The sequence below is a fragment of the Semicossyphus pulcher genome, unplaced genomic scaffold, assembly GCF_022749685.1.
Source record: "Semicossyphus pulcher isolate SPU_LCO1_2020_fin unplaced genomic scaffold, fSemPul1.0.p SCAF_3, whole genome shotgun sequence".
In the NCBI taxonomy this organism is placed as follows: domain Eukaryota; kingdom Metazoa; phylum Chordata; class Actinopteri; order Labriformes; family Labridae; genus Semicossyphus; species Semicossyphus pulcher.
The window spans coordinates 33,643,797-33,669,747 of NW_027211704.1; the positions used below are offsets into that span (position 1 = coordinate 33,643,797).

The window sequence follows — 25,951 nt, forward strand, 5'->3', positions numbered from 1 at the left end:
GATCCACTGCCTGAGCCTCAGCGTCTGTTTGATTCTCAGGCTGTTTTATTATCTGACATGAGGACAAATCTCCACCACACTCATTCAATGTACGACAACTACAAACACCTGAGAGTGTTTCCAGGTGTAAATCCCCCTGAGTACAGAGACATGAACATACAGCTCATGTTCTTCTGTTTGCTTCTACAGAGGAAGTGTTCGTCTGTTCTCATGAATCCTGAGCAAAACCTGACAAGTTTCTTTCACCTGGAGAAGAAACTGAATTTTATACACTTTGAAGTCAATGACTAAATGCAGCTCACAAGTCTTTGCTGTTTTATCTCTCGAGAACTCGTGGAGTCTCTCGTCCTGCAGCTCGTGAACTGTACCGACACTCCTACACGCTAACTTTCACCATGTTCACTCATCAGCTCCTACTTCAGCTCAAATCCTTGTTTCTGTTTGACTCAATCATCGGGAACGTCACACGATAACTTGTGGTCTCTCGGGCGCTGCTGTCCGACTGATAAAGCCCTTTAGATCCAGCTAATGAGCCTCGTGTTTCAAACGTCATCGTCCACATCGGCACCAATAATCTCCTTAAATATCCGTCTGAACTGTTGAAAACAGTCTGTGTGTTTGAGCGCGCTCAGAAAAGTGCTGTATAATAAAAGTGTATTACAGATCTATTTGACACACTGCTGGCTTCTCTGACCAACACACCACTAAACACATATTCCCAAACTGAACTGTGTGAGCGAGCAGAAAAAGCTCGGTAGGATTCAAACTTCAGACAAAGTCGTTTGTTTTGTTTTACGAGGACGTGAATCTGAAAGTGAAACATTTAGTTTCCTGTGAGAATATCAAACCTTAATAAGCCGTCATTTATAAATAAGCCGACTGTATTTATGTGTGATTTGACATCAAACAAATCACAGCTCTGAATGTGATTGTGTCTGCAGCACGCTCACAGTTCATCCCTCCATTTAGCTCACAGAGCAGGAAAGGCCTGATGCTCTGACAGGAAGGATGTTAAAGGTCTTCTCCAGACAGGTCAAAGGATTTATGATCACATGACTCCAATATTGATCAGACACAATCACTGTGTGCAGCTCTGCTCCCCCATCAAACACATCAGCTTCTGTGCTTCATGGTTTTAGATCACCTCCACCTTTAGAGCACCTACATCCTGTCTCTGTCACACCTGCATCACCTGCCTCTTGTGCCCACAAACTCAACCCTCCACAGTTTGCTTGTGAAAGCAGCAGCAGAAGAAGAGGCTGCTGTCCTTCCTGTGTGTGATATGAATAAAGAGCAGCTGCAGTAAAGCCTGTTACAGTCATGTTGTTAGAGTTCAGCTTTTAACACTGTGAGAGCCCACATATCTGCAGAGTGGACATGATGCTGAAGTTTACACGGCTCTTAAATGGTGCAGGGTCAGACCACAGAGGGTCTACAAGAGAGGATGTGAGTCTGTGGAGCTCATCATTACATCTTGTGTTCATTTCTGTGTACAACAATAAAACATGTGTTCAAAAGTGTCACATTTAGTGGTCAGGAACATTCCTGGATTATTAACTCTGTTTCTCTGTGACGCTGTTTATGTCTAAACAAATGAACACCACACATTTATTTGCTCTTCAAAGGAAGGTTTTGTGTTTCTCAAGTCTTATTGATCTGCTCACGTGCCATATATACATTAAACACACGTATTAGTCCCTGTAATAATGACTCCTGTCCACACTGCTGATGAAGTAACACCTTGATGGAGCCACTACACAGTAAGAGAGGAGGACAAATATCCACAACCCGTGTTACGTCCAAAAATGCTTCCTCACGTTCAGCTGAAGATAATGTTCTGCAGTCTGAGTTCCTCCTGATGATTCTTGTGTTCTGATGGAGCTGAAAAAGATCTTAAAGTGTTGCTTAAAGAGAGGACACAATCAGAGATCTCTACAATCTTTGAAAGAAAGACAAAAAAGGAGTCCAAGAAAAGTCTTCCTCAGTTTTTACTCCCCTCATGTCGCTGGATTTTTAGGCCCATTAAAGTCTCAAATAAACACTAAAAACCTTTTGATAATGTGACTTTGAATGTGATCGTTAAAGAACTGTGAGCACGTGCAGAGAGTGAGACATTAAACAGAGTGAACTCAACCTGACAGCGCCCTCTAGTGGACAAACACTGAGACAGAGACACTGTTTCTAAACTCCAAACTAAATGGGAGTAAATGTGGAGGAGGTGACGTTTGTGATCTCCTGGTTTCAGGCTCAGACAGATGAGGACGATTTCTGCACACATTTAGAAAGAACAACGTGTCGCTGTTGTTTTAATCTCTGTTTTCACTTTGAGTTCAAACCTAAAGCTGCTTTAAAGTGAGCTCTGCTTGTAGTCCACCAACACTCTGCTGCAGTGAATGAAGACAGGAAAGAAGCTACATTCCTCCCAACATGTTTGTAACCTGAGACCCTCACTGTCATTTCATGGGGATGAATCACATGTTTATATTGTCCAGTAAAAACTGCAGGTTAAAGCCTGTATGTGTCTCTATGCTACCAAAGGATTCCCATTAACTATCATTGTATATATTCAGAGTTAAAGTTTGCTCCTAGTTTTTAGTTTCTAGTTCATAAATAAAGTCCTAAAAATAGGATTCAAGTCTTTGAACATCTTCAGAGTGTCCTTGTTGATGTTTGTGATTCATGAATCCCTCAGCTGCTGTAATTCTGCACTTTCACACTGATTCATAAAATACTCTCTCTCTAATGTGACTGTCTGATTACAGCTAACAAACCCTCAGAGAGCCTCTGTGTGTGTCGGAGCCACATGAGGGAGAATACAGATTTCACTTTACAACTAGTTTTATTTTCACTTCAGGCTCAAAAATATGTACAAAAAACTCCCATTTGCAAAGAAACGCAGCGCAACACACAATACCTGCCTGGATGTGAGAGCAGGACTACGGTTGGTAATGTTGCACATGTAAGGACGGATTAGGTTGTGTATGTAGATGATGGACTGTGACGTGAAACGGCACCGCTCGAACTGCTAGAACATCTATGCGCGGTCTGATAACCATCTCCCGACGAATATCTAATTCTCTGCGCAGTAACGCTGCACCTTCATCCACGGGATCGTTATCAAAAGGACATGCCATGTTAGTGAAACAAGTCGCCTACTGGACTTCTAATACAGGCCTACTGACTGATTTCTTTAAATAACAGACGGCAGAACTATGCTACGCCAAAACTCGCCTGCTGACTGATGAATGAGGAAATCAAATACCGTGTGTGGCTGAAAGAGGGCGGAGACAGAGAGAAACTCCAGGTTCACTGAGAAAAACCTGCTTGCGACCAGGTTAGGTTCATAGAGTCTGTTACTACGGTAACTGACCGAGAGCTTAAGTCACCTCTCTCTGTGAAACAGGCTGGAGTTACCCCTCTTTCTCTGGTTTGAGTTACCTCCCTCTGTGAAACGGAAAACTCAGAGTTTCCCTCATTTCAGGGTCAACAGACTCAGAGTTTTCACTAAACCTGCTTTGTGAAACGGACCCCTGGTTGCAGCAGTTATTTATAAATCTATTAAAGGTTTTATGTGTGGAGTTTATTTAATTCTTGTTTGTGGAGTTTGTGTGTTTTTGTGTGACTGATCAGACTGATCTCATAATTTAACACAACCTCCAGTTCTTCATGTTACGCTCGAAGTCTTATCCCAATAGATTCATGAAGTTCAGTCTGCATCAATAAATATATATGGAAACAAAAACACAACAAATGATTTGAATATAAAATACTAAAAGGAAGAATCTCACCACTGATATGCACTAAGGTCTCAGCCTCAGTCTGGTGGTTGATCTCCTCCTGAGTGACGACACAGCGGTAGCGGCCGTTCTGGGTCACAGTAGTTTGGAGGATGATGTCGTAGCTGCCTCCTCTTTCTGTGACCTGTGGTTCTTTAGCATGAAGGATGTTTCCAGAACTGTCCTGCCACTCCACTTTAGGTTTAGGAGAAGCTCCATAAACTTCACACTGCAGCAGAGCGTGGTTATTTGTTTGATCAAGTGTTGCGATGTTTGGTTTTGAAGCTGCTCCTGTTAAAACAGTAGAAACAAAATATTTTCAAAGACATTAGAAGCATTAGAAATGTAACACTGGGACGTTTTAGATGTAGTTTAAAGTGTGTTTTAAACATGTAGGTAAAGTATAATAAAAGTTGAAAAGTCTGAGTCATTATATCTTAAACACATTTAATTTCTACCTTCTTGTTTAACTCAGATTTGTGAACTTTTTAAACCTCAAACTCTTTTTCTGCCTCACATCCTGAAGAAGCACAGAAACAGTGAAGACGTTTGGACAACACTTGAATCTTTGAGCGACATTTGTTGTGACCAAAATGATGTTTGAATAAAATCACATTAATTTGTCGTCTGATCGAAGGAGAATGGATAGTCACTTAAATTTCTTGAGCTGGAATGTGAAGGGTTTAAACCACCCTGTAAAAACAAAGGAAGTGTTCTCCCACATCAAACTATTTAAAACTGCTTTTTTACAAGAAACTCACATCGTAGTTCTGATGATACTCGCCTCATGTCGCGGTGGGCGGGGCAGCACTTCCACTCTACTATCCAGGCCAAAGCCAGGGGGGCTTCAATTCTTATGAACCAAAACATTCCCTTTGAGCATCATCATGTAGTGTCAGATAAAAACGGTCGTTACGTCATCGTCTCAGGGAAATGATAGAATGCAAAGGTAGTGTTCGCCAACGTGTATGCTCCAAACGTTTTGTCTCCTCCTCGCCTGACCTGAGCTCATACTCTCTCATACTTGGTGGGGATTTAAAGTGTTGGTTGGATCCTGTGCTGGATCGATCCTCTCCCAACCCTGGCATAATGAGTCAGTCTGCCTCACTTATTCACTCCTTCCTATCCAATGATGGTGTTTCTGACGCGTGGCGCCGTCTCCATTCAAACAAGAGAGAATATTCCTTCTTTTCACACGTCCATCATACCTTCTCAAGGATCGACTATTTTCTTATTGATAACCAATCGATCCCATCGGTCCGCTCCTGTGACTATCAGAGCATAGTGATATCAGACCACGCCCCAGTTCTACGATCTATGACCCTTCCTGGCCTTCCTCACATAAAAAGACATCGGCGTTTTAACTCGACCTTATGATCAGATAATGACTTGGTGAAATTTATGGAGGAGCAGATCACCTTCTTCTTCCATACAAATACTTCACCTGAAACCTCCAGCCTGACTGTTTGGGATGCTCTGAAAGCCTACCTTAGGGGACCAATTATTTCCTACACCGTGAATATGAAAAAGAGTGCCCACAAAGAACGACTAGAATGAGCCACTAAAATTACAGAAATAGATCAGCAATACGCTCTAAGAACCCAGACTTATACAAGAAGCCAGTGAACTCCTCTCGACACATCCAACTGAACGCCAACTTCTGATGAGTAAGAGTTTGTTTTGTATCCATGGTGACAAATCTGGTAAGATTTTAGCCAATCAGGTGAGAGGATTCAGAGCAAAGCGGCACATCACAAAAACTCAAATGGATGATGGCAACATGACCCAAGATCACTCCAAGATTAAAGATACATTCAGGAATTTCTACTCCCGATTTTTTAAATCGCTTAAACATCCCCACGATTTCCTCTGACAACTAAATGAGATGAGATGAGCCAATATCAAAAGAGGAGACAGCTGCTGCTCGGTAAACTTCCAGCATCATTTAATGAAGCATGTTTTACTCTCATTGCAGAGAAAGGCAAAGATCCAACAGAGTGCTCCTCCTATAGGCCAATCTCCTTCTTAAACGTTGATGCCAACATTTTGGCTAAAGTTCTGGCCCGTAGGCTGGAGGACATTTTACCATCAATCGTATCCGAGGATCAGACCGGCTTTGTCAAAAACCGCCACTCCTGTTTTAATACACGCCGCCGATTTGACCTTCTGTACTCTCCCTCCGACCCGGTCCCCGAGTGTGTCATCTCTCTCGATGCGGAAAAACCGTTTGATCGCGTGGAGTGGAAGTACTTATTTTCTGTTGTGGGAAAATTCGGCCTCAGACCAAGCTTTATCAAGTGGATAAATGACTGTATCTTTGCCCTACTGCCTCAATCCTAACCAACTCTCAACAGTCCACTTCCTGTTATGGCGCGGTGCTGAGCGGACAGGTGTTAGGACCCCTCCATCAAGTTCAAAGAATTTTGCAACTTAACAACCAAAACTAATTCTGACCACCATATATTATATTGTCGAGGACAAAGTGGGTTCCAAATGCCACCGAAACCGCCAAAGCAGTCACAGAAATCTGCTAAATTAGACTCCACGCTGCAAGTTAGCGGGGAAGCTAATGAAGAAGCTAAAGACGCTAGCATGGCTACCAGCCCAGACAGTATCCTGTCCGCTATTCAAGGGATGATGGACGACTTCGTGCAGAGATTTGACGGACTTTTCGAAGCAATTCAAGGGTTACAGTCTGATTTGAAAGCGGTGACGGTTCGTATCTCCGAAGCTGAAGACAGAGTTAGTGCTAACGGGGACAATGTTACATCCCTGCTAGCTCAGAACACGACCATGAAAGCGGCCATTGAGGAGTTAACAAATAAGGTGGACGATTTGGAAAACCGCAGCCGCCGCTCGAATCTCCGTCTCGTGGGTCTCCCGGAAGGGAGGGAAGGGACTGACTTCTGCTAATTTTTGGAGAAGCGGCTGCCTGAGGTGCTTGGTGCAGGTAACTTCCCTAGACAACTACTGATAGAGAGAGCACATAGAATTGGAAAACCCAGTGAAGCTGAAGCGAGGCCGGCGGCGCGACCCAGAGTGGTGATAATGAAACTCCTCAACTACGCGGACTAAACATGGATTATGAGGGCTGCCAGGGTGAAGGGGCACTTACTTTTGGACAACCAAAGGATCATGCTCTTTCCAGACATCTCTGCTGACCTCCAGAAGCGAAGAAAAGTGTTCGATCAAGTGAAGAAAGAGTTGGCGTCTCTCTCCATTCTGGATCTACGCTACGGGATTGTTCACCCGGCGACACTTCTCATCACGCACGAGAGAAGACGCCACACTTTTGACACAGCAGCGGCGGCGGAGAAATTCGTACGGAAACTAAGGGATGATAATCCTGAACCCGTGGACAACTGAGGGACAACATAACAGAGTTATACCTTGGGACTTTCACGTTGCCTAAATAAATAGGTATGTTATAAATATACGGTGGATATACGACAATATTGGCATTATTTTCATCGCACAGTAATTATTTAATCACTGAGTCTATGTTTAATTGATGTTCATCTGTGTGGCAGTAATCACAAACTGAATCCCGATATACTGTGGTTATGACATCATTACTGTTTAACGGAGGTTGGGGGGGGGGGGGGGGGTCACTCTGGCTGTCAAGTAGGCTGTTCCTCACCATGACAACAGCATGTGTGGACCAGCGTAGCTCCACAGTTGGGCTCCTGTGTGAGCTCTGTAGGATGTGTTTTCTTTGGGGGGGGTGGGTGTATTTCAGTTGGGGAAGTACACTCAGTAATGTTCCCAAGTTCCTCTTTGTTACTTTTGCATCTTTTTATGTTTGGTTTTTCTCTTCTCATGTTACTTTCTACATCAGCAGCAGCCACTTGAAGTTTATTCAGCCTGACATGATTCTGATTTTTTACTCATGACCTCTGAACTTCAGTTTACCTCCTGGAATGTAAGAGGATTAAACAAAATTGTCAAGTTAAAGCAAGTTATGAGCAGGATTCGACAGTTCAATTCCAAAATAGTTTTCCTTCAAGAGACTCATGTAACTGCAGAGGACGTGATCAGAGTGAGGAGGAGATGGTCTGCTCAGGTGTTTTCGGCTTCCTTTAGCTCACATGCACGAGGAGTAATCACTCTCATACATAAATCACTTCCTTTTGAGCTAATCAGTGTGACTGAAGGTTCTTTTGGCAGATATCTTATTGTCCAATGCTAAACTTAGTGAATGTATATGGGACAAACAGTGATAACGCAACATTTTACAGACACCTTGTCCTATCATGAGCTGCCCTGCCTGGTCATCTTATCATTGGGGGTGATTTTAATTGTGTACTACAGCCAGAGCTGGACAGATCCACTGGGTTAGACACCTCACACCCACAGACTAGAAAAGAGCTGCTTCAGTGCATAAAAGATTTTAATGTAATTGATGTGTGGAGAAGTAGACACCCAAATCAGTTCACGTTCTCCTGTTACTCCAGTACCTACCAAACCTTTTCAAGGATCGATTATTACCTAGTTTCTGCAGACCTAGAATCACTTATTACTAACTGTTGGTATGATAGCAGAATAATCTCAGACCATGCCTCAACATTGTCTATCATCCTTCTAGATGGCGGCTTCAGACAACTTGGCTCAGAGACCCTGAATTTATAAAATGTCTTGGAGCACAAATAGATGTCTGTTCTGAAGATAACACGGATCAAACATCTGCAGCTGTGAGGTGGGAAGCCTTTAAAGCTTTTATAAGAGGCCAGATGATCAGCTATACTAGCTTCAAACACAAATCTTACAGGATGGTTTTTGGAAAAACTGGAAAAATCTATCAAAGAAACTGAAACTCAAATCCGCCAAAATCCATGCCAACAGCTGATTGTGGAACTACATAAACAGAGAGCTAGATATAATGTTTTATCTGCAAATGAGGCAACAAAAAGCCTGATGAGACTAAAACAATCCTATTATGAACATGGTGAGGAAGCTGGGAAGCTATTAGCTTGGCGCATTAGACAGATACAAACAGAAAAAGCAATCAACTCAATTCAAACAAATAATGGGGAGACAACTTCTGATCCAAAGGAAATCAATCATTCTTTTCTAGAATTGTACACTTCCTTGTTTAGCTCTGAGTATTCAGATTCAGCTCCAAACCTACAAAAAGAATTGTTGGATAAACTAGAATTTACTCCTCTGAGTGAAGAAATTCTGGGCTCTTTAGAGCTTGACCTTGGGACACAGGAACTGTCTGAGGCTATTAATAGCTTGAAAGGAGGAAAAAGGACCCGATGGGATTCCAATTGAAATATATCAAATCTTTAAGTCAGAACTAATACCACCCCTGCTAGATATGTCTCGAGAATCATTTGATAAAGGATCCCTTCCTCCCTCGCTGAACATTGCTGTTATTACACTATTACTGAAACCTGGGAAACCTTCAACTCAGTGTGGATCATATAGGCCAATATCTCTCCTCAATAATGATCTTAAAATGTTATGTAAAGTACTAGCTAAGAGATTGGAGCCAATTCTACCAACAATAGTTCATCCTGACCAGAAAGGATTTGTGCAGGGGAGGCAAGGGTTTCACAACATAAGAAGAGTGCTGAACGTACTTTTTGAGAAAACTAATACCTCAGATAAAGCTACGCTGTCATTGGACGCGGAAAAGGCCTTTGACAGAATAGAATGGCAACATCTTTTTGAAGTTATGGAGAGGTTTGGTATTGGGGGTAGGTTTCTCAGATGGGTGCAGCTTCTTTACTCTAACCCACAAGCTGAGATTTTAACTAACGGGTTTACATCAACTCTATTCAAGCTCAACAGAGGAACAAGGCAGGGCTGTCCTCTGTCTCCTCTTCTATTCACTCTGGCTATTGAGCCACTAGCCATGTTTGTTCGTAAACATACAAATATATCAGGAATAAAACGAGGAGATATCGAACATGGAATTTCCCTGTATGCAGACGATGTCATGTTGTTTTGCTCAAACCTGCAGCAAACTTTACCCGCCTTACTTGACTTGATGCAAACCTTCAGTACATTTTCAGGATACAAAATAAATAATAATAAATCTGTAATAATGTTTTTGGCGGAAAATGAAAGACTCAACCCTCCGGTTTCAACCCCATTTGTGGTATCAAAACAATTTACTTAGCTAGGTGTTCACATCACCCCTACTATCAGCCAAATTATACAAGCAAATTATAATCCCCTCACAGATTCGGTCTTGCAGCTCTTAACAGGTGGAACAAACTACCCATATCCTTGATTGGGCGCATTAATGTATTAAAAATGACAATTTTGCCAAAGTTTCTGTATCTCTTCCAAGCAATACCTCGTTCTCCACAACCCTCCTTTTTCCAAGTACTAAAAAAAGCATTTTCCAATTTCATCTGGAACAACAAACGTCCAAGACTTAGACTTTCTTTGTTATATTTGCCTTATGATAGGGGTGGACTGCAGTTACCAAATCTTATGTGGTGTTTCTGGGCAGCTCAAGTTAGAGCAGCTATGTTTTATTTTGTTAAGAATAACCCCCCATCATGGGTTATTATGGAATCCCAGTCAATTGCAATCCCTTTAAACTTATATTTACTCATATAAACAGTTATCTCATTTTACGCCACTTTTTGGTGATGATGATTTTCGACCAGGCAGGGCGGACCCTGGATTTAAGTTCTGGGCTAGTAAGGGTGCAGCAAAGGTGTCCGACCTTTACAAGGATAATAAATTGATGTCATTTCAGGAACTTCAAGCTACATACAACATTCCCAATAAGCACTTTTTTAAATATCTTCAGCTCAGAAGTTTTATAATGTCCAGGCAAAACAACAGCTTAGAGCGTCCTCATCTTTCTTCCCTAGAGGGCATTATTTTAGATAATCTGGAGTCCAAGGGACAGGTGTCTTTACTGTATAACTTGTTTGTTAAAACATGTAAAGAATCTTCAAGAAATCTTCTTCAGGCTTGGAGAGGGGATTTACAGATCAATATAACAGTTGAGGAATGGTCAGTGGCATGCTCCTTAGTTCAAACTCAAACAGTTAATACACACTCCAAACTACTACAGTACAAATGGCTTACCAGACGATACATTACTCCAGTGAAGGTGCATCACTTTAACCCAAATATTCCTGACACGTGTAATAAATGTGGTGTCCACAAGGGGTCTCTTCTTCACTGTTTGTGGGAATGCCCACTGATAATCTGCTTCTGGGAAAAGGTGTGAGACTCCTGCAGTCAAATGATCAGTAAAAAGGTGCCTCTTGACTAAATTGTGTATTCTTAATATTTATCCTGATGATTTTGTACTTTCAAATGATGTCAAATATCTGCTCAATGTTTGTTTCCTGGAAGCCAAACGATGTATCGCTCGCTCGTGGAAGAAACAAACAACCTGTGGAGTCTCTCAGTGGTTGGAAGGAGTGACTCTCTTTCTTGCTCTTGAAAGGATAAGCTATTTCTCCACAAACTAACTTGACAAGTTTTGGAAAGTATGGACGATTTTCTACAAGTTCCTGGAGGGTAATGATAAACAACATGAGGTTTGGACTAATGAACAGATCTGACTGTCAGTAAGGCTGCTATGTTTTTATTGTTATTTATTTATTTATTATTTTCTTTACCTTTGTTTCCTCTTTTGGTTTTCATGGTGTGTGTACTGTTTAGCTGTACACTGTTTATGCTTCATTATAAAAGATAATAAAGTGATGGTTTAAAAAAAACAGTCACAACCCTTCAACCTCCAAAGGGGTACTCGCCAAGGGTGCCCCTTAAGCCCACTACTTTGTTACTATCAAGCCCGGAGACCTCCCCACCCCCCCATGCTGTCACTACTCAACCAATTCGGCCAGTATCAGACACGGCACTTGTATCAGAATATAACCTCCCCTTTAAGAATGTGAAAAATCTATTTACTTAGAGCCCGATCAGACAGAAGAGGCGCACCGCACTGCCTTTATGTGAAAGTAAACACCCGATCAGACAGAGCGCGTTTTAGCAGCTTTTTTCCCCTGCTGTTGTTAAGGCAACCACCGAATCATTAGCTGTCATTAACCTAACCGTTACATTGTAAACTGACAGAAGGCCCGCCTCTCCTTTCATCCGATTGGACAATGAGAAAGGACGCCCATGACGTCGGGCGCTTTTCTGCTTTGAGTTGAAGTTTTTTCAACTCGAGGTGCTCGGAGCGTTTCCTCAAAAACGCGAGGCGCACAGAGCGGAAAAAAGCGCGGCGCTCTGCAAAGCAAAAGCAGCGCGCGAAAAGCCTCTCATTGAAAACAATGACAAAAAAGCCCCAGCTGCTAAAACGCGTCCTGTCTGATCGGGCCCTTACCTTGGTGTTACAGTCACAAGAAAACATAAGTGTCTGTTTAAAGAAAGTTTCCTCACTCTGTTAAGTCCTGTGAAACAGTGCCTAACGCAGTGCTCACCCCTATCTGCATCTCTGGTGGGCCGAATTAACTCTGTCAAAATGAATATTCTCCCTAAATTCTTCTATCTTTTTCAATCTATACCAACCTTCATTCCTAAACTTCTCTTTGACTCTCTAGACTCAGTTATCTCGTCCTACTTATGGAAGGGCAAGCGCCCTCGACTAAACAAAGCCCATCTTCAAAAATCTAAACGTGACGGCCGCATGGCGCTGCCTAATTTCCGCTTCTATTACTGGGCGGCTAATATACGCTCTCTCACGTTTTGGTCACACTTTCATAACCGAGCTCTCTGTCCAGCATGGGTGGCAATGGAGGTGAGTTCTGCCCAAAACCTCTCCATCCCAGCACTGCTTAGATTCTCACTCCCTTTTCCCCCAATTAAATCAATTGATTATGGATTATAGAGTATGGGTTCAGTTCAGAAAACACATGGCTTTTCTCTCTCAAGTCCTGTTTTATCCAACCATCTTTTTCAGCCTTCCTCACTTGATTCTGCGTTTCAGGAATGGCACAGAAAGGGTATCGAGCGTTTTAAAGATCTTTTTATCAATAACAGCTTTGCAACATTTGAACCACTCTCTGAAAAGTTTAACCTACCTAACACCCACTTTTTTAGGTACCTGCAAACCAGACACTTTCTCCAGTCTCTGATACCAAGTTTCCCTGAGGCATCTGATACGTTGATGCTTTTCTTGGTCTACATCCGGCACGTAAAGGTTTAATATCTATCATATATGACAAGCTGGCAGGTGTAAGACATGCCCCTCTCCACAAAATTAAAACTGCCTGGGAGCTGGATTTGAACCTCTCACTGACGGACGACGTTTGAGATTCAATCTTCAAGCTGGTTAATTCAACATCCTTTGTGCCCGTCACTGTCTCTTACAGTTTAAGGTCGTGCATAGGGCCCATGTGTCCACAGTCAAACTATCTCGTATGTACCCGGATGTGAATCCCTGCTGTGACAAATGTAAGGGAGGTGAGGCCTCCCTCATCCACATGTTCTGGACGTGTCCTAGTCTGGAAAAATCCTGGAGAGACGTTTTTCAAACCTTATCCACAATCCTGAATTTTGACCGAGCACCTGACCCTCTGGTCGCCCTTTTTGGCACAACTGGAGAGGAAGACGTGCGCCTAACGCCAGTCGGGCGCCGCATGCTGTCGTTCGCCTCCCTTTTGGCCAGGCGTGCAGTATTACTAAGATGGAAGGATGCTGCCCCGCCCATCCACGCTCACTGGCTGAGGGACATTATGTCCTGTCTAAACCTTGAAAAGATCCACTACTCAGTTTGTAACTCAAATATTAAGTTCCAAAGGGTGTGGGGACCTTTCCTGAAATACTTTCAGAACCTCCAGTCAAACTAAAGGTGTATATCCTGACTCTCTTTTTGTCTGTTGTCATTCTGTTGATTTCTGGCAGTAACATTCTGTATATTGTTTCTGTGAATGACGTTGGGTTGTCCTAGACTGCCACCTGGTGGTCAGTCATTGGTGGTGTAGCGTCAGCTGAGCGGTGCGACGGTAGATAAAGGGGGAGGCAATTAGGTGGTGTAATCTTCACCTGTGTACCTCTTCACCGCCTGTGCTCTCACCTATTGTCTACTCTGGTTTTTCTCTTTATTTCTGAGTGATGCAGCTTACACAAGTTGATCATGAGTTATTGGTTGAATTTAAACAACCATTATTGTTTTGTCTAATTAATGTATTTTTATTATTATTATTTTTCTGTCTATTAAATTGTGGTTCATTGCATCTATGGATTTCAGAGTACCTAAAATCTGAATGTGGAATTCATGCTCAGTAAAGTTTTGTTTGTCCAATATTAATTATGAAGCTGTAAATGAAATAGTTGCATGTATATTAACACTAACCCTTTTTCCTCTTTTTCCTGTATTTCTTATCTATAGTTTTCACGGTGCACCATAAGCAACAACATTTAAGCACCAGTATGAAACTCTCCGCCTCATTCATTGGGACCAAGGGCCAGCTACAGTTTATCACTTGCTGAACCCTCCTTCTTTTATGTTCTTTTATTTAACCTTATATTTACCCTGTTTTCCTTCTCTTTTCTAAATATACAACCCGACTTTCAGCACTTTCCTAATTTCCTCCTGAGACGAAATAGGCTTCCCTTTGACACACGGGACTCCGGCTGGTAGTTGGGGCTAGTGGGGGTGAGGGATGATCGCTTCGAGTTTATAAGTCGTGCTCTCTTGCTATGGATGCGCTTTGTTTGATCACATCTGTTGTGCACTTCACAAACTCACTGTGTGTAATTTGCTTAATTGTTTAAACTCAATAAAAATATTCTTGAGGAAAAAAAAAGTTGTCTGATGTGTCGACAATATTTTCTATGAAACCAAAGTTATAATAAACTGTGTGTTAAAATATGAGTCATGGGGTCTTTAACAGCATGTTCACATCTCGTGTTATCAGAGCTTAACTATGATACAAACACTCAGTGGTCACTTTGTCAGGTACACCTGCATCATCTCCTGCAATCCAACACACCTGTAGTTTAATCCCTGAGCTCATGTTAGTGCTGCTGTTGTTCTGGACTGCGTTATATTCACATGTGTTTCTAATATTCTGACTGTCTCATGTTTGTAACCAGAGGAGCCACACATGAGAAACAGCTCTCAGTATGATGGAGTCAAGAGCAACATCACCTTTACCTGTGACCTCAGTCACAAATATATCAACACATTTACACATTTACAACAAAGTCAACACAAACTGAACATTAGAAACTTGGTAAAGGTCCAACTGATGACACAACTGTTGGATTTTATTGCATTAGATTGTATTTGTTGTCTCTTCCATGAAGCTGATCTGATACAGAGCGCTGCAGGCATAGGAATACAACATCCAGCCAACATCTGCAGCAGCGTCCAATCAGAAAGCCCTCAACAACGTAACCATGGAGATCATTTCAGCCTGACGAGCTGCAGCGAAACTTAGAAGAACTAAGTTTAAAGTGTCCGAGTGAAACATTAAAGTCAGATACTAACACTGTGTAAAGGAGCAGCAGCTGTTTGTTTCTGTCTTTAGATGCATGTTTGCAGGAATGTGTTAGTTTGACAATAATATGTGTTCATGCAGTTTACACTGAGAGGGAAATATGCTGCACAACACACACAACTGGGCCTTTCAATGTTACATTATTATTGTCATAACTTATTATTATATTATTGTGTGAAATATGATCCAACAGTCCTTTAAGTGTCGTGTTAAATCATGTTATATCTCCTCTTCTCCTCACTGTCAGCTGCTCATATTTTGTGTTTTCTGGATCAAACTAGTTTAGTCAGTTGGTTCAATCAGCTGCACAGTTACACCTGGTAGTTAGTGTGAGGGACAGTTTATAAGGTCAACTACATTTCTGTAAAAAAATATTGCTCTAAAACTTTTTTAAAGAGCAAATGAAACACTGCGAATGTAACTGCACGTCATGTCCAGCACATTTAGTCGTGTATAATCATGTTGTCACATTGTCACAGAGAAAAAAAACAATGTTGTAAATGCTCCTAATATGTGAATTCAGATTAAACAAAAGGTTGATTTGTGCCTGTATTTGATCAGGTGAATTTGACTATTGGCATTTCTATTGTTTTATCTTAGTTAGTGTATTAGTCCGTGTTTATTCAACACAAACGCCTGTAAGACTGACAATACAGAAGACACAACAGCTAGCTATAAAAAGTACACAGCGGCTGAGTGTCTCTGATCCCAAAATTTACCACCAAACTCCAGTGATTGCTGTCATTTCTCTCCAGACTCTCTCGTGCTTCATCTTATCTCTGTGGTTTAATGAATTTCAGCCTCCGTAAAACTTTGTCACTAAGATTTTCAACTTGTGTAACTTTGCAATCAGTCTGAACACAGATTTTTTTATAAACTGATAACACATAAACATTTAGATTATTTAAATGTAAAAATACTACTGTAGAGAAATCTTACCGCTGACGTGAACGTAAATCTTCGCCTCAGTCTGGTGGTTGACCTCCTCCTGAGTGACGACACAGCGGTAGTGGTCGGTCTGGGTCACAGTAGTTTGGAGGATGATGTCGTAGCTGCCTCCTCTTTCTGTGACCTGTGGTTCTTTAGCATGAAGGGTGTTTCCAGAACTGTCCTGCCACTCCACTTTAGGTTTAGGAGAAGCTCCATAAACCTCACACTGGAGCAGAGACCAGTCCTTTGTTTCATCAAGTGTAGTAACAGACGGCTTGGGAGTCGCACCTGTGAAAACAGTGTAAATTAATTAACAATTAATGACCAATTACTGATAAAGGACAAATACAAGAGTACAAACGTAACACTGTGATGTTTTATGTTCATCTCTTCCCTGCTAGTAAATGAGGATTACAGTGAAAAACATCAGAAAGAAGAAGCAGAAATTAAAAGAACTCAAGCTTTCGTTTCACATCCCAGAACTGTAACATAGGACACAGTCTCAAACACATTTAACCTCTACCAAAAGTTAACTAAAGTTTCACTAACTATTTCTGAGGACAGGACAGACGCAAAGATACGGTACAGGTATTTGGACTACACTTGAGTCTTGATTTTAGGGATATCATTGCCATAACAATGTAAGGTATAAACTTATGCTGTATCTTAGTCTATACTGCTTATAATGATGCAGCCCTGCAGTAAATCGTCCCTTCATGAAGGTTATAATGTTCTGCTTAGTTCAAACTATCATAGAAGGAGGTTGATTTGCATTTATGTTCATTCAGGAGTCTGCAGTTATTGATGCTGTTAAACTGTTGAGTTACACTAACAGCTGTATATTCATTTGTCCACCTTAATAAATCACTGAGGATACAGAGACAATAGTTGTAAAATTAACAAGCTCTTTATTTCAGATACGCACCCCTAAATACTGGATTAATTTTGGCACAGGTGACCTGTAAGCCTTAGGTATCAACCGGAAGTGGCCAATTCAATATTTCTAGATATTATGAAACAAGGAATTTCTTATAAAAGTTTTCATATGTCATAAAAACTTGTATGAACTGAAAATATTCTGGTATTCATTGTATGTGATGAGTTACAGAACATGCGAGGTGATGTAGAGATCAGTGATGTCATCATCATCAGGACTCACCTGGGATGTTTTCCTCTGACCTGTCCTTTAATCTTTTAAGGCGCGGAGGTTGCACGCGACCCAAAATTTACATGTAAAAAGTGACAAATAAATAAACTACATATTTTCACATTAACTGCAGCCGTCAATACTCACATATAACACCTCATTTTAAAGCTTAGAGGTTCGTTTTTTCAACGCATGTAACGATCAAACTTTAGGATTTACGACGTTACGACTGTTGCGTCTTACTTTACGGCAGAAAACAGTTAGCACCTTACCAGCTATCCCGTCTAGCCGCAGTTAAAATTTATTCACAGGTATAAAATCCAACATTAATTTATGAACAAGCGCACGTTTATAAAAACAAAACCTCACCGATTAAATCAATTTCGTCTAAATTCAAGCGGAACGAAAATTAAACTGAAAAGAAAATCGTTTGCGTGCTCCGGTTAGTTTTAGCTCCGCTCGTCAAACTTTTAAAGACTTTAAATTCTGCCAATTTTTCTGTATTGACAAAAGATTTAACAAATGATGTTCAGTATCTCTGAAATAGTGAAACGCCCAGCAACGATATGAACCAATCAGAATCTTTATACGACCTAAAGTGACGAACCTACCGGACTTTTGACTCAATCAGCCAACTAGAGGAGAGGATATATTTAGGAGCGCCACTTGAGTGTGATTGACAGCCACTGTCATCCAATGGGAAGTCAGCACAGTGAATATACTCTGAGTTTGTGGCCACTAAAATTACCTGTCTGACCATATATGGAAGTTAGCGGTGTTGGACTGAATGAAGTAGTGGGACACTTTCATCGCAGAGAAACTTTGTTTATATGTTTAGAGAGGGATAATTCAATGATTATATATGTGTAAATCTTTCTTATAAATGTTTACAATATATTTTTAGTAACATTAAACCCATAGGGACATTTTTCAGTATCATAAAGAGATTAATTATCTTCTTTTGGTAACTTTAGAGAAGTTTTACAGAGCTCTGTGGACACCTGCTGGTGATGCTCTGTACTGCACTTTCTAAAATATCTCGGAGCCACTTCAGTCTGTAAACCTGAAACTTGATACAAACAATATAGACAGGCTGTGGGAGAGATCCTATGAATTTCAGCCTGATAGGACCTTATTAGGACTAATAGACTATATTTAAAATATGAATTGCTATGAAAAAAACGAACATTTTTCTTTATTTTTTTATATTTAATCATCCTGCAACTCAACTCTTTAAGAGCCTTAAGTAAGATCAACACACCTGATGAAACCTCAGAGTGTTTGCTTTACAGGGATGTAATGGACATGTATCAGCTCCTCATGGTGTTGCTATTATACAGTTTAAAATCAGCAAGGTTTAAGGGACAGAAATGCACCTTATTAAAATAAACACCAAGAGGTTAAGATATCACCTGAAAGGAAAAACAAAACAGATGTTAGAGTAAAATTTTTATCAACTTCATTTTGTGGACAAATATAAGTGTTCTCACTTCATTAACCAAACACTGAAATTTAAGTGCAGAGGAACATTATCTGTAATGTGCTGCATGTGTGATAGAGAGGTGATCTCTCCAGATGTGGCTGCAGCTCTGTGGGGATGAGGACCATCTGGGACTCTCCAACCATCTCTGACTGTTTAATGAAAGAACTCACCAACAACAAGCTGAATGTGGAATTCTTGGCTCGGCTGAAGACGTGGAAAAATACAGGTGTAGTTTCCACTGTCAGCCACCTTCGTCTTTCTGATCATTATGGAGGCGTTGCCGTTCTTCAGTTCTTCTGGAAAATGTGAGACTCGACCTTCAAACTGTTCATCTTGACCTGTACGGCCCTTACTGTAGATAAAACCAGCATCATACATGAACACCTCCTTGTGACCGTCTTTCTTCCAGTCAAACAGCTTTGACTCGATGTTCTCCTTGGTGCTGAGGGAACACTTTAAAACAACATCACTGTCTTCTTTCACCACCACTGGCCCTGGAAGATAAACACATGGATTAATCAGTTTGTTTACATGCAGGAAGAAATAAGCCCAAACAGATTTATGGAAGTTTGTGTTACAACAAAATGTCAGCTTATGATACAACAATAAACTTCTTTCTCTGGTTCTTATTTTATCATAATTCTTATTTCCTTCTCAATTAAATACATTTTATATTATGTAAATATAAATGTTTAATAAATATCAGCGTCCATAGTTGAGTGATGCTGCAGTTTTCTCTCTGCAGGATGGAGGCGACGCCCCGCACATCCACTCCTAGAGATGCTCAACATCATCACACTGCGCATGTCTATTAAACGGCTGAAATTTACCAGAAACAGGCTGTAATTAAATGACATCTGTATTGTGAAGGATAATGTCTAGGCTAAATATTGATCTGTGCTGTTTATTAAGGCACAAATTCAAACTGTGTAAATGATCCTTATTTTAAAATGAAACTGATGCTAACAGGCGCAGGTGCTAACGTTATCTACTCACCACTGATAAACTTAGTAGTTTTCTGTTTCCAGACTTCATGTTTTCAAATGTTGTCTGACATTTAAATATAAAAGAAGTCCGTGTAAATATCAGCCGTTAGTTTTCTTACCGTTTCCATCAGCAAACGTTTTTCCAGACCGAGTCACGAGACAGAGACACGCGAGAGGAAGAAGCTTCATGGTTGTCGATGTCTCCTGAAGATTAAACATCACTTTAACATCACTGTAACGTTACTGACGGACATTTAAACATTGCTGGCTGCGCGAGATGAAACCAAACACATTTAGTATTCATCATCACTTCCGGTTACCATCCTTCACAATAAAAGCGTCATTCCAGTTAACTAAATCATGACTGGACAAAAACTGATGAGATTACTTTATGTTAGTTACCAGTAGTGGAAAGTATTCAGATCCTTTCCTTTAAGTACTAAAAGTACTTTTAATACACCGTTAAAATATTCCAAAACAAGTAAAAGTATTAAAGTATCATCAACTAAATAAACCAAAAGTAAAACATATTAAAGTAAACTTTGTGCAGTAAAATGGTAACTCTCAGTGTTTAACTGTTATTTGTGATGTTTTAATATTTCTGCTGCATTGATGTGTTTGTTGCATTTTACTGCTTTAGATATTTATTTCCATCAAACACAGTCAGAACACACAGTTTGACATGTTTCATGTTTTATTCAAACGTTTGTATAGAAATGATGAAGCTCTGCCTGAAATGACATGAAACCCTACAAGAGCTTCATCAGTCAGCAGCATAAACAGACATGAACTTTCAGATATAGAGCACAATGCAAACATCACAGTCAACAACAGTAAACACTCAGAGTCCAGTTTATTAGGTACACCTGGCTAACACTAGTGCAGGCTAATACAACAGTGCTGTAATAAATGATGAAGGTTATAATGTTCAGTGTTGAGCTCAGTCTAACTGTACTGCATTAAACAGTGTTTCTGTTATTGAGCCGCCCTCATTGATATAAATGTGGACGACTAAATAATAAAAACAGCGTCAGTATGAGGCAGCACAGTTCAACATCAAACTACATCCTCCAGAAACTGAACATGATCACCTCCATGAAGGAGGAGTTATTACAGCACTGCTGTATTAGCCTGCGTTAGCTTTAGCATTAGCATCAGCTCGGTGTACCTAATAAACCGGACTCTGAGTGTGTAGTTCAGTGTGTAACTGTACCTGACACACTCTGGCTGAGCACCTGAAGAAATAAAAAGAAGCAACACATGCTCGTCCCAAATAATGTCAACAACACAAATATGTCAATAAAAAAATAAGTCACATTATATTTGACTTTAGCTGCTAAATATTCTCATGTATCTACAGCGTAAAAGAAGGGCTTTTATTTTCTTAACGTCCATGTCGAGCTCAGTTTGGACCTTTAAGAACTAAAAGCAGCGTGATAGCGTTTGGTTTATAGACTGCAGTTAGTAAGTGACACACACACACACACACACACACACACACACGCACGGGAAAGTTGGGGTTCAGTGTGTTGCTCAAGGACACTTCAACATGTTGGACAGGAGGAGTCGGGGATTGAACCACCGACCCTGTGATTAATGGACGGTCTTTGCTCAGCATGAGCTGATCGTCTGTCATGTTGTCTGGACTGTTACAGTTCTCTTTATTCAGGCCTCAGACAGAAGTCTATAAGAACTTTTGTGTGTTTATTCTGATTTAAAAACAGAAAAGATTTGAGAGCAAAACTTTCACACTGAAAGCAAAAAATAGATTTGAGCCAAAAAGTCAAAACTGCACTCAATTTATATGCAAGTAAAATACATTGGTGATTTTAATGCAGATAAAAAACTCTTTGTTTGCAAGTTTTGTTTGCAGTTGAGCTGAATTTGTGGGCGGGACCAACACTGAAAGACGCGTCTCTATTGGCCAGTCTCGATCAGAGAGACACTCTGCAACATCCACTGTTAGTTTACCAGAGGGAAAGTCTGAAGAACATGGAGGAGACGGAGCGGAAGAGGACAAGACGTAAAATCAATGAGCAGGTTTATTTATACACAACTTCTGTCTTAGTCATAGATACACTGTCAGGCTGGAGAATGTTTATTTCAGCTGAACTTAAAAGAAAACGGGATTCAACAGCAAAACTTTGTGATTTGCAAACTAAAGTTTTAATTGTCAAACAAAAAGTATTTTTTCCATCAGGACATTTTCATTTAAAACAATATTTTTTTCACTGGCAGTGTCAAAATGTTTGCTCTCAAACTATTCAGTTAGATTGTAAAATAAAAACACTAAAGTCACCTCACAGAAGTCTCTCGTCGGCCTCCAGCTCATCAAACATGCTGCTGCTCAGATTTGACCTCATTATAGGAGAAGAAAACACAAACAGAAACTTCCATTCTTCACTCGCTGCCTGTGAGATTTACAGTTTCACATTTCAGAACAAAGCTCAGAAATACATCACAGACATTTGAACTTTTTCTGAGACCATCAGGCTGTTCTGGTCCGAGCTCCTCAGCTTTGAACACGTTTATAAAACTGGCTTTTATTGGAAGTTTACTTTAATCAGGTCCAAAATCAGTGCATAAGTATAAAAGAGACGCAAATATCATCAGAAAGATTTAAAAAGAACAAAAGAAACGCAGAACAGAGAGCAAGAAATCATCATTCTTCCTCAACAACATTCAGACAATCATTTTGCTTTGAAAGCTTCACAAGAGTTAAACTCAGAGTTCATTTATTCTCACTGAACAGAATGATTCATTAATATCACTTCTGTCAGCATTTAAGGCCACTTTCTCTCTTCTGTTGTCACCTCGTTAACTCCAATCTGTCTCTGACCTCTGTCTCATCCCGATCACAGTACAGGTGCTCCAGCTTTTATTGTGAAGGACTGACAGTGTTGCATGTTAAGGTGCAAGGTGGTGTATAAAAATGTTCTGTGTCTTTGTTACATATAAATCTCAAAGAGCGACAGTATGCTGTAATGAAGAGATAAGTTTAGATCTTAGATAAATGTTCTGACAGTATAAAACTATTTTCCACTCTTTTGGTGGATTTTAAAAAACAGCTACGCTTAAAAAAACGACTTCCTTCAGTTTTTGTCTGAACACATCTGAAGGTAAAAGTCCAGTTACATAAACATGTGGTGCAAATTTCAACACAATTTCCATAAATTGGCATCCTGCCTGAAGTAAGTGAGGAGCAGCCAAAATGTCCTCACCATCACACAGCACGGTCTGAACCTCAGACTGGTTCTCACACAGTTTAACAACAACACACACAAACTGGAGCAGCCGACTTCACAGCACATGTAAAGCTGGTCGTCTTGATCAGTTGGTTTCTATGTATTATCAGGCGGCTGTTTGAGGGACTGCTGTCCTTCCTGTAGGATCAAAGGAATTAGAGTCAAAGTTCTATTCAAGACAATCACAACTGACTCCATCGACTCTGAGTGTAAATACAAGCTGAATACTGCACGACTGAGGAGGTCAAACTACTGTCAGGACTCTGAACTGGAGACACATGGAAATCATTTCTGGATATTTTGATACAACTGATGATCTGAACTTACCTTTTTTATACTTGCAGAGCTTATGAACGAGCACTACCACAACACCAACAACAACAAAAAAAAGAATGCCAAAAACTGCAGCAGTAACCACCGATCCAGTGGAGCCCTCGTCTGAAACAGAGAACATAGAGTTGTTGTGACTCTCAGAGTGTAACTGCAGATCACACACAGCAGACTGGACGTCACAGCCGACACAAAGAGAACAACTAAAGGTGAGCATCCTCCTGAAATCTAAGCTGTCAAACTGTGTGCAGATAAAAGCAGCACTGGGATGAATCTCAGCAGGAACAGTGATGTTAGCTCTGATCTGATGCTGATGCCACAAACATTTTTTTTTTGGTTGCACATAAGAATAATAATTATTCAATCAATAATCCTGTTTTCTTCACAGGGGCTCAAAAAAGTGACTAATTCTCAGGATTTTAGTCTCTAAATCGTCCCTGTGAGGGTTTTCCATGTGACCTCAGGATCAGGTCGCAGCAGCTGTTTTTTAAAGCTCCTCTGAGGAACTTTTGGTTTGTGTTGATTTTGGCGCCCCCTGTGGACAAAGTTGTCCCTCTTATCTCTTTGCTGATCTCGTCCTGAACATCTGTAAGAAGAGTTTTTTTTAACGTTCATACAAGTCACTCGCTGTGAATCCATGAGAAATATGTAACCCGCAGTGGTTACAGGCATTAAAAATAACTCTAAAGATATAATCAGTCTTGTCACTGATGGTCTGGTTTGCTTTTGTAGCTCATACAGAGGCAGCATTATTTATTTCAGTCTGTTCAATAACCAGCTAAAAACTGCTCACCAGAGCTTTAATATAATATGGTATAATATAGTAATAATATAGTATAGTATACAATAGTATTATATAGTACTGTGTGAAGTTTACTAAGTTCTTGTGTGTGGAATGAGCTCGTTGTGTGGCTGATCAGAATGATCTCACATTCTCTCTGTTGTTCTCCAGACACTCTGACGCTTCCTGTGATCTCTGCAGATTCATGAAGCTCAGTCTCAGTCTGCGTAAAACTGAACTTTAACTCAGCTTGAAAACAATTGTGCAGACGTCTTCATCACATCTGGCTTTGCTTTCAGTCTGTTCACACATTAAATGTTACAAAGCAAATAAAACACACAAATTAAATGATGTAAATATAAAAACAAGGGGTAGGTCATATTTTGTGTTTCCTGTATCAAACTAGTTCAGTCAGCTGGTTCAGTCAGCACCACAGTCACACCTGACAGTTAGTGCGAGACAACAAGATCAAAGACATTTCATGACTTCTTTGGAATTTGACTGTTGGAGTGTTTTTACACTTTGTGTTTATTCAGCACAAACACCTGAAATAAGAACAATACAGGTGTTTTGGTTAAAAACTTTTTCCACTCAGTGTGAAACATGTTCCTCGTGTGCCAACGAGACTTCATCCCAACACATGAGAGCAGCCAAACGCCACTTCCCTGTCACCACAACGACCTCCATTTGAAAACAAGTGATGTGAAAGAGCCGACAGTAAACTGGAAAACACTTGTAGCAACGAGCCCAACGAGTTCAGTCTGATCGTTTAAAATGATCTTTAAATCAAATCACTATAAGGAGAAACTCACGATGGATGTACACAAAGATGTCATCCTCAATCTGGTGGCAAATGACGACACAGTTGTAGCGGTCAGTTGTGGTCACAGTAGTTTGGAGGGTGATGTCGTAGCTGCCTCCTCTTTCTGTGACCTGTGGTCCTTTAGCATGAAGGATGTTTCCAGAACTGTCCTGCCACTCCACTTTAGGTTTAGGAGAAGCTCCTCGAACTACACACTGCAGCAGGGACCAGTCCTTTGTTTGATCAAGTATCTTGACATCCGGCTTTGGACATGTACCTGTGTAAGAAGTATAAACAATACAGACAAAAACAAACAAGCTAAATATACGGCTCAATAACACATCCAATAATCTTTTTCACAGGGCATGATGTGATGAAGGACCAATCAGCAGCCCTCTACATCATAACACAGCTGCTTGGTGTGGTGGAGTGTCCTTTGGTCATCGTTAAAGGGCAGCAGACACACAGAATTCACCTTATGGATGAACTTTATTAAAAGGCTTGTTGGACTTTACATTGAGTGAGTAAAGTGAGTTGTCAAATCCCTCGTCTTCTTTGAACTTAGAGTTAATATAAAGTCATATAATGTAGGTTAAGGATGACATCACAGTTTCCTCTTGCTTGTTAGAGATCGTTAGAGGCCTGTTAATGATATAAAGTGTTCTGTGTATGTCACAGTTTCAATTTCCTGGTCTCATTCATCCATTCATTCACTCTCTGCCTCGGCCACGCATCCGCTTCCCTCTGCTCTGCTTAAATCAGGACAATCACACACACCTGCACATACACCTGGCTGCAATCACTCTGCCACTATAAAGACTCCGGTTTTACTCGCACTCATTGCCAGATTGTTCTTCGACATCCTGATGCAAGACTCTCCAGCGTTTCCCGATTGGATTACCTGTTGCCGACTCTGCCTGTCCCCGACTCTTCTCTTTTGCCTGCTACCCGGTAAAATACCCTGCCTTCTGTACCAGACTACGAGACTTTGTTCAGTCCTCCTGTTTCTCTGCCAGTTTGAAGTGTGTGTTGTTTTACCACA

The 25,951-nt window shown here is 40.7% G+C and overlaps 1 protein-coding gene across 1 annotated transcript in view; it reads right to left on the bottom strand.

Moving 5' to 3' along the window:
* LOC138605280 (CD276 antigen-like) overlaps positions 1-19,970 on the bottom strand; it is a 33,350-nt gene extending 13,380 nt beyond the window's left edge. Inside the window, exons 1-4 of the mRNA XM_069677426.1 lie at positions 19,871-19,970; positions 18,936-19,259; positions 16,145-16,423; positions 3,789-4,067 (exon numbers count right to left, since the gene is read on the bottom strand). Of these exons, the coding sequence (XP_069533527.1) occupies positions 3,789-4,067; positions 16,145-16,423; positions 18,936-19,259; positions 19,871-19,970 (982 nt within the window). The remainder of the gene's footprint in view (positions 1-3,788; positions 4,068-16,144; positions 16,424-18,935; positions 19,260-19,870) is intronic.
* Between the last annotated feature and the right edge of the window lie 5,981 nt (positions 19,971-25,951).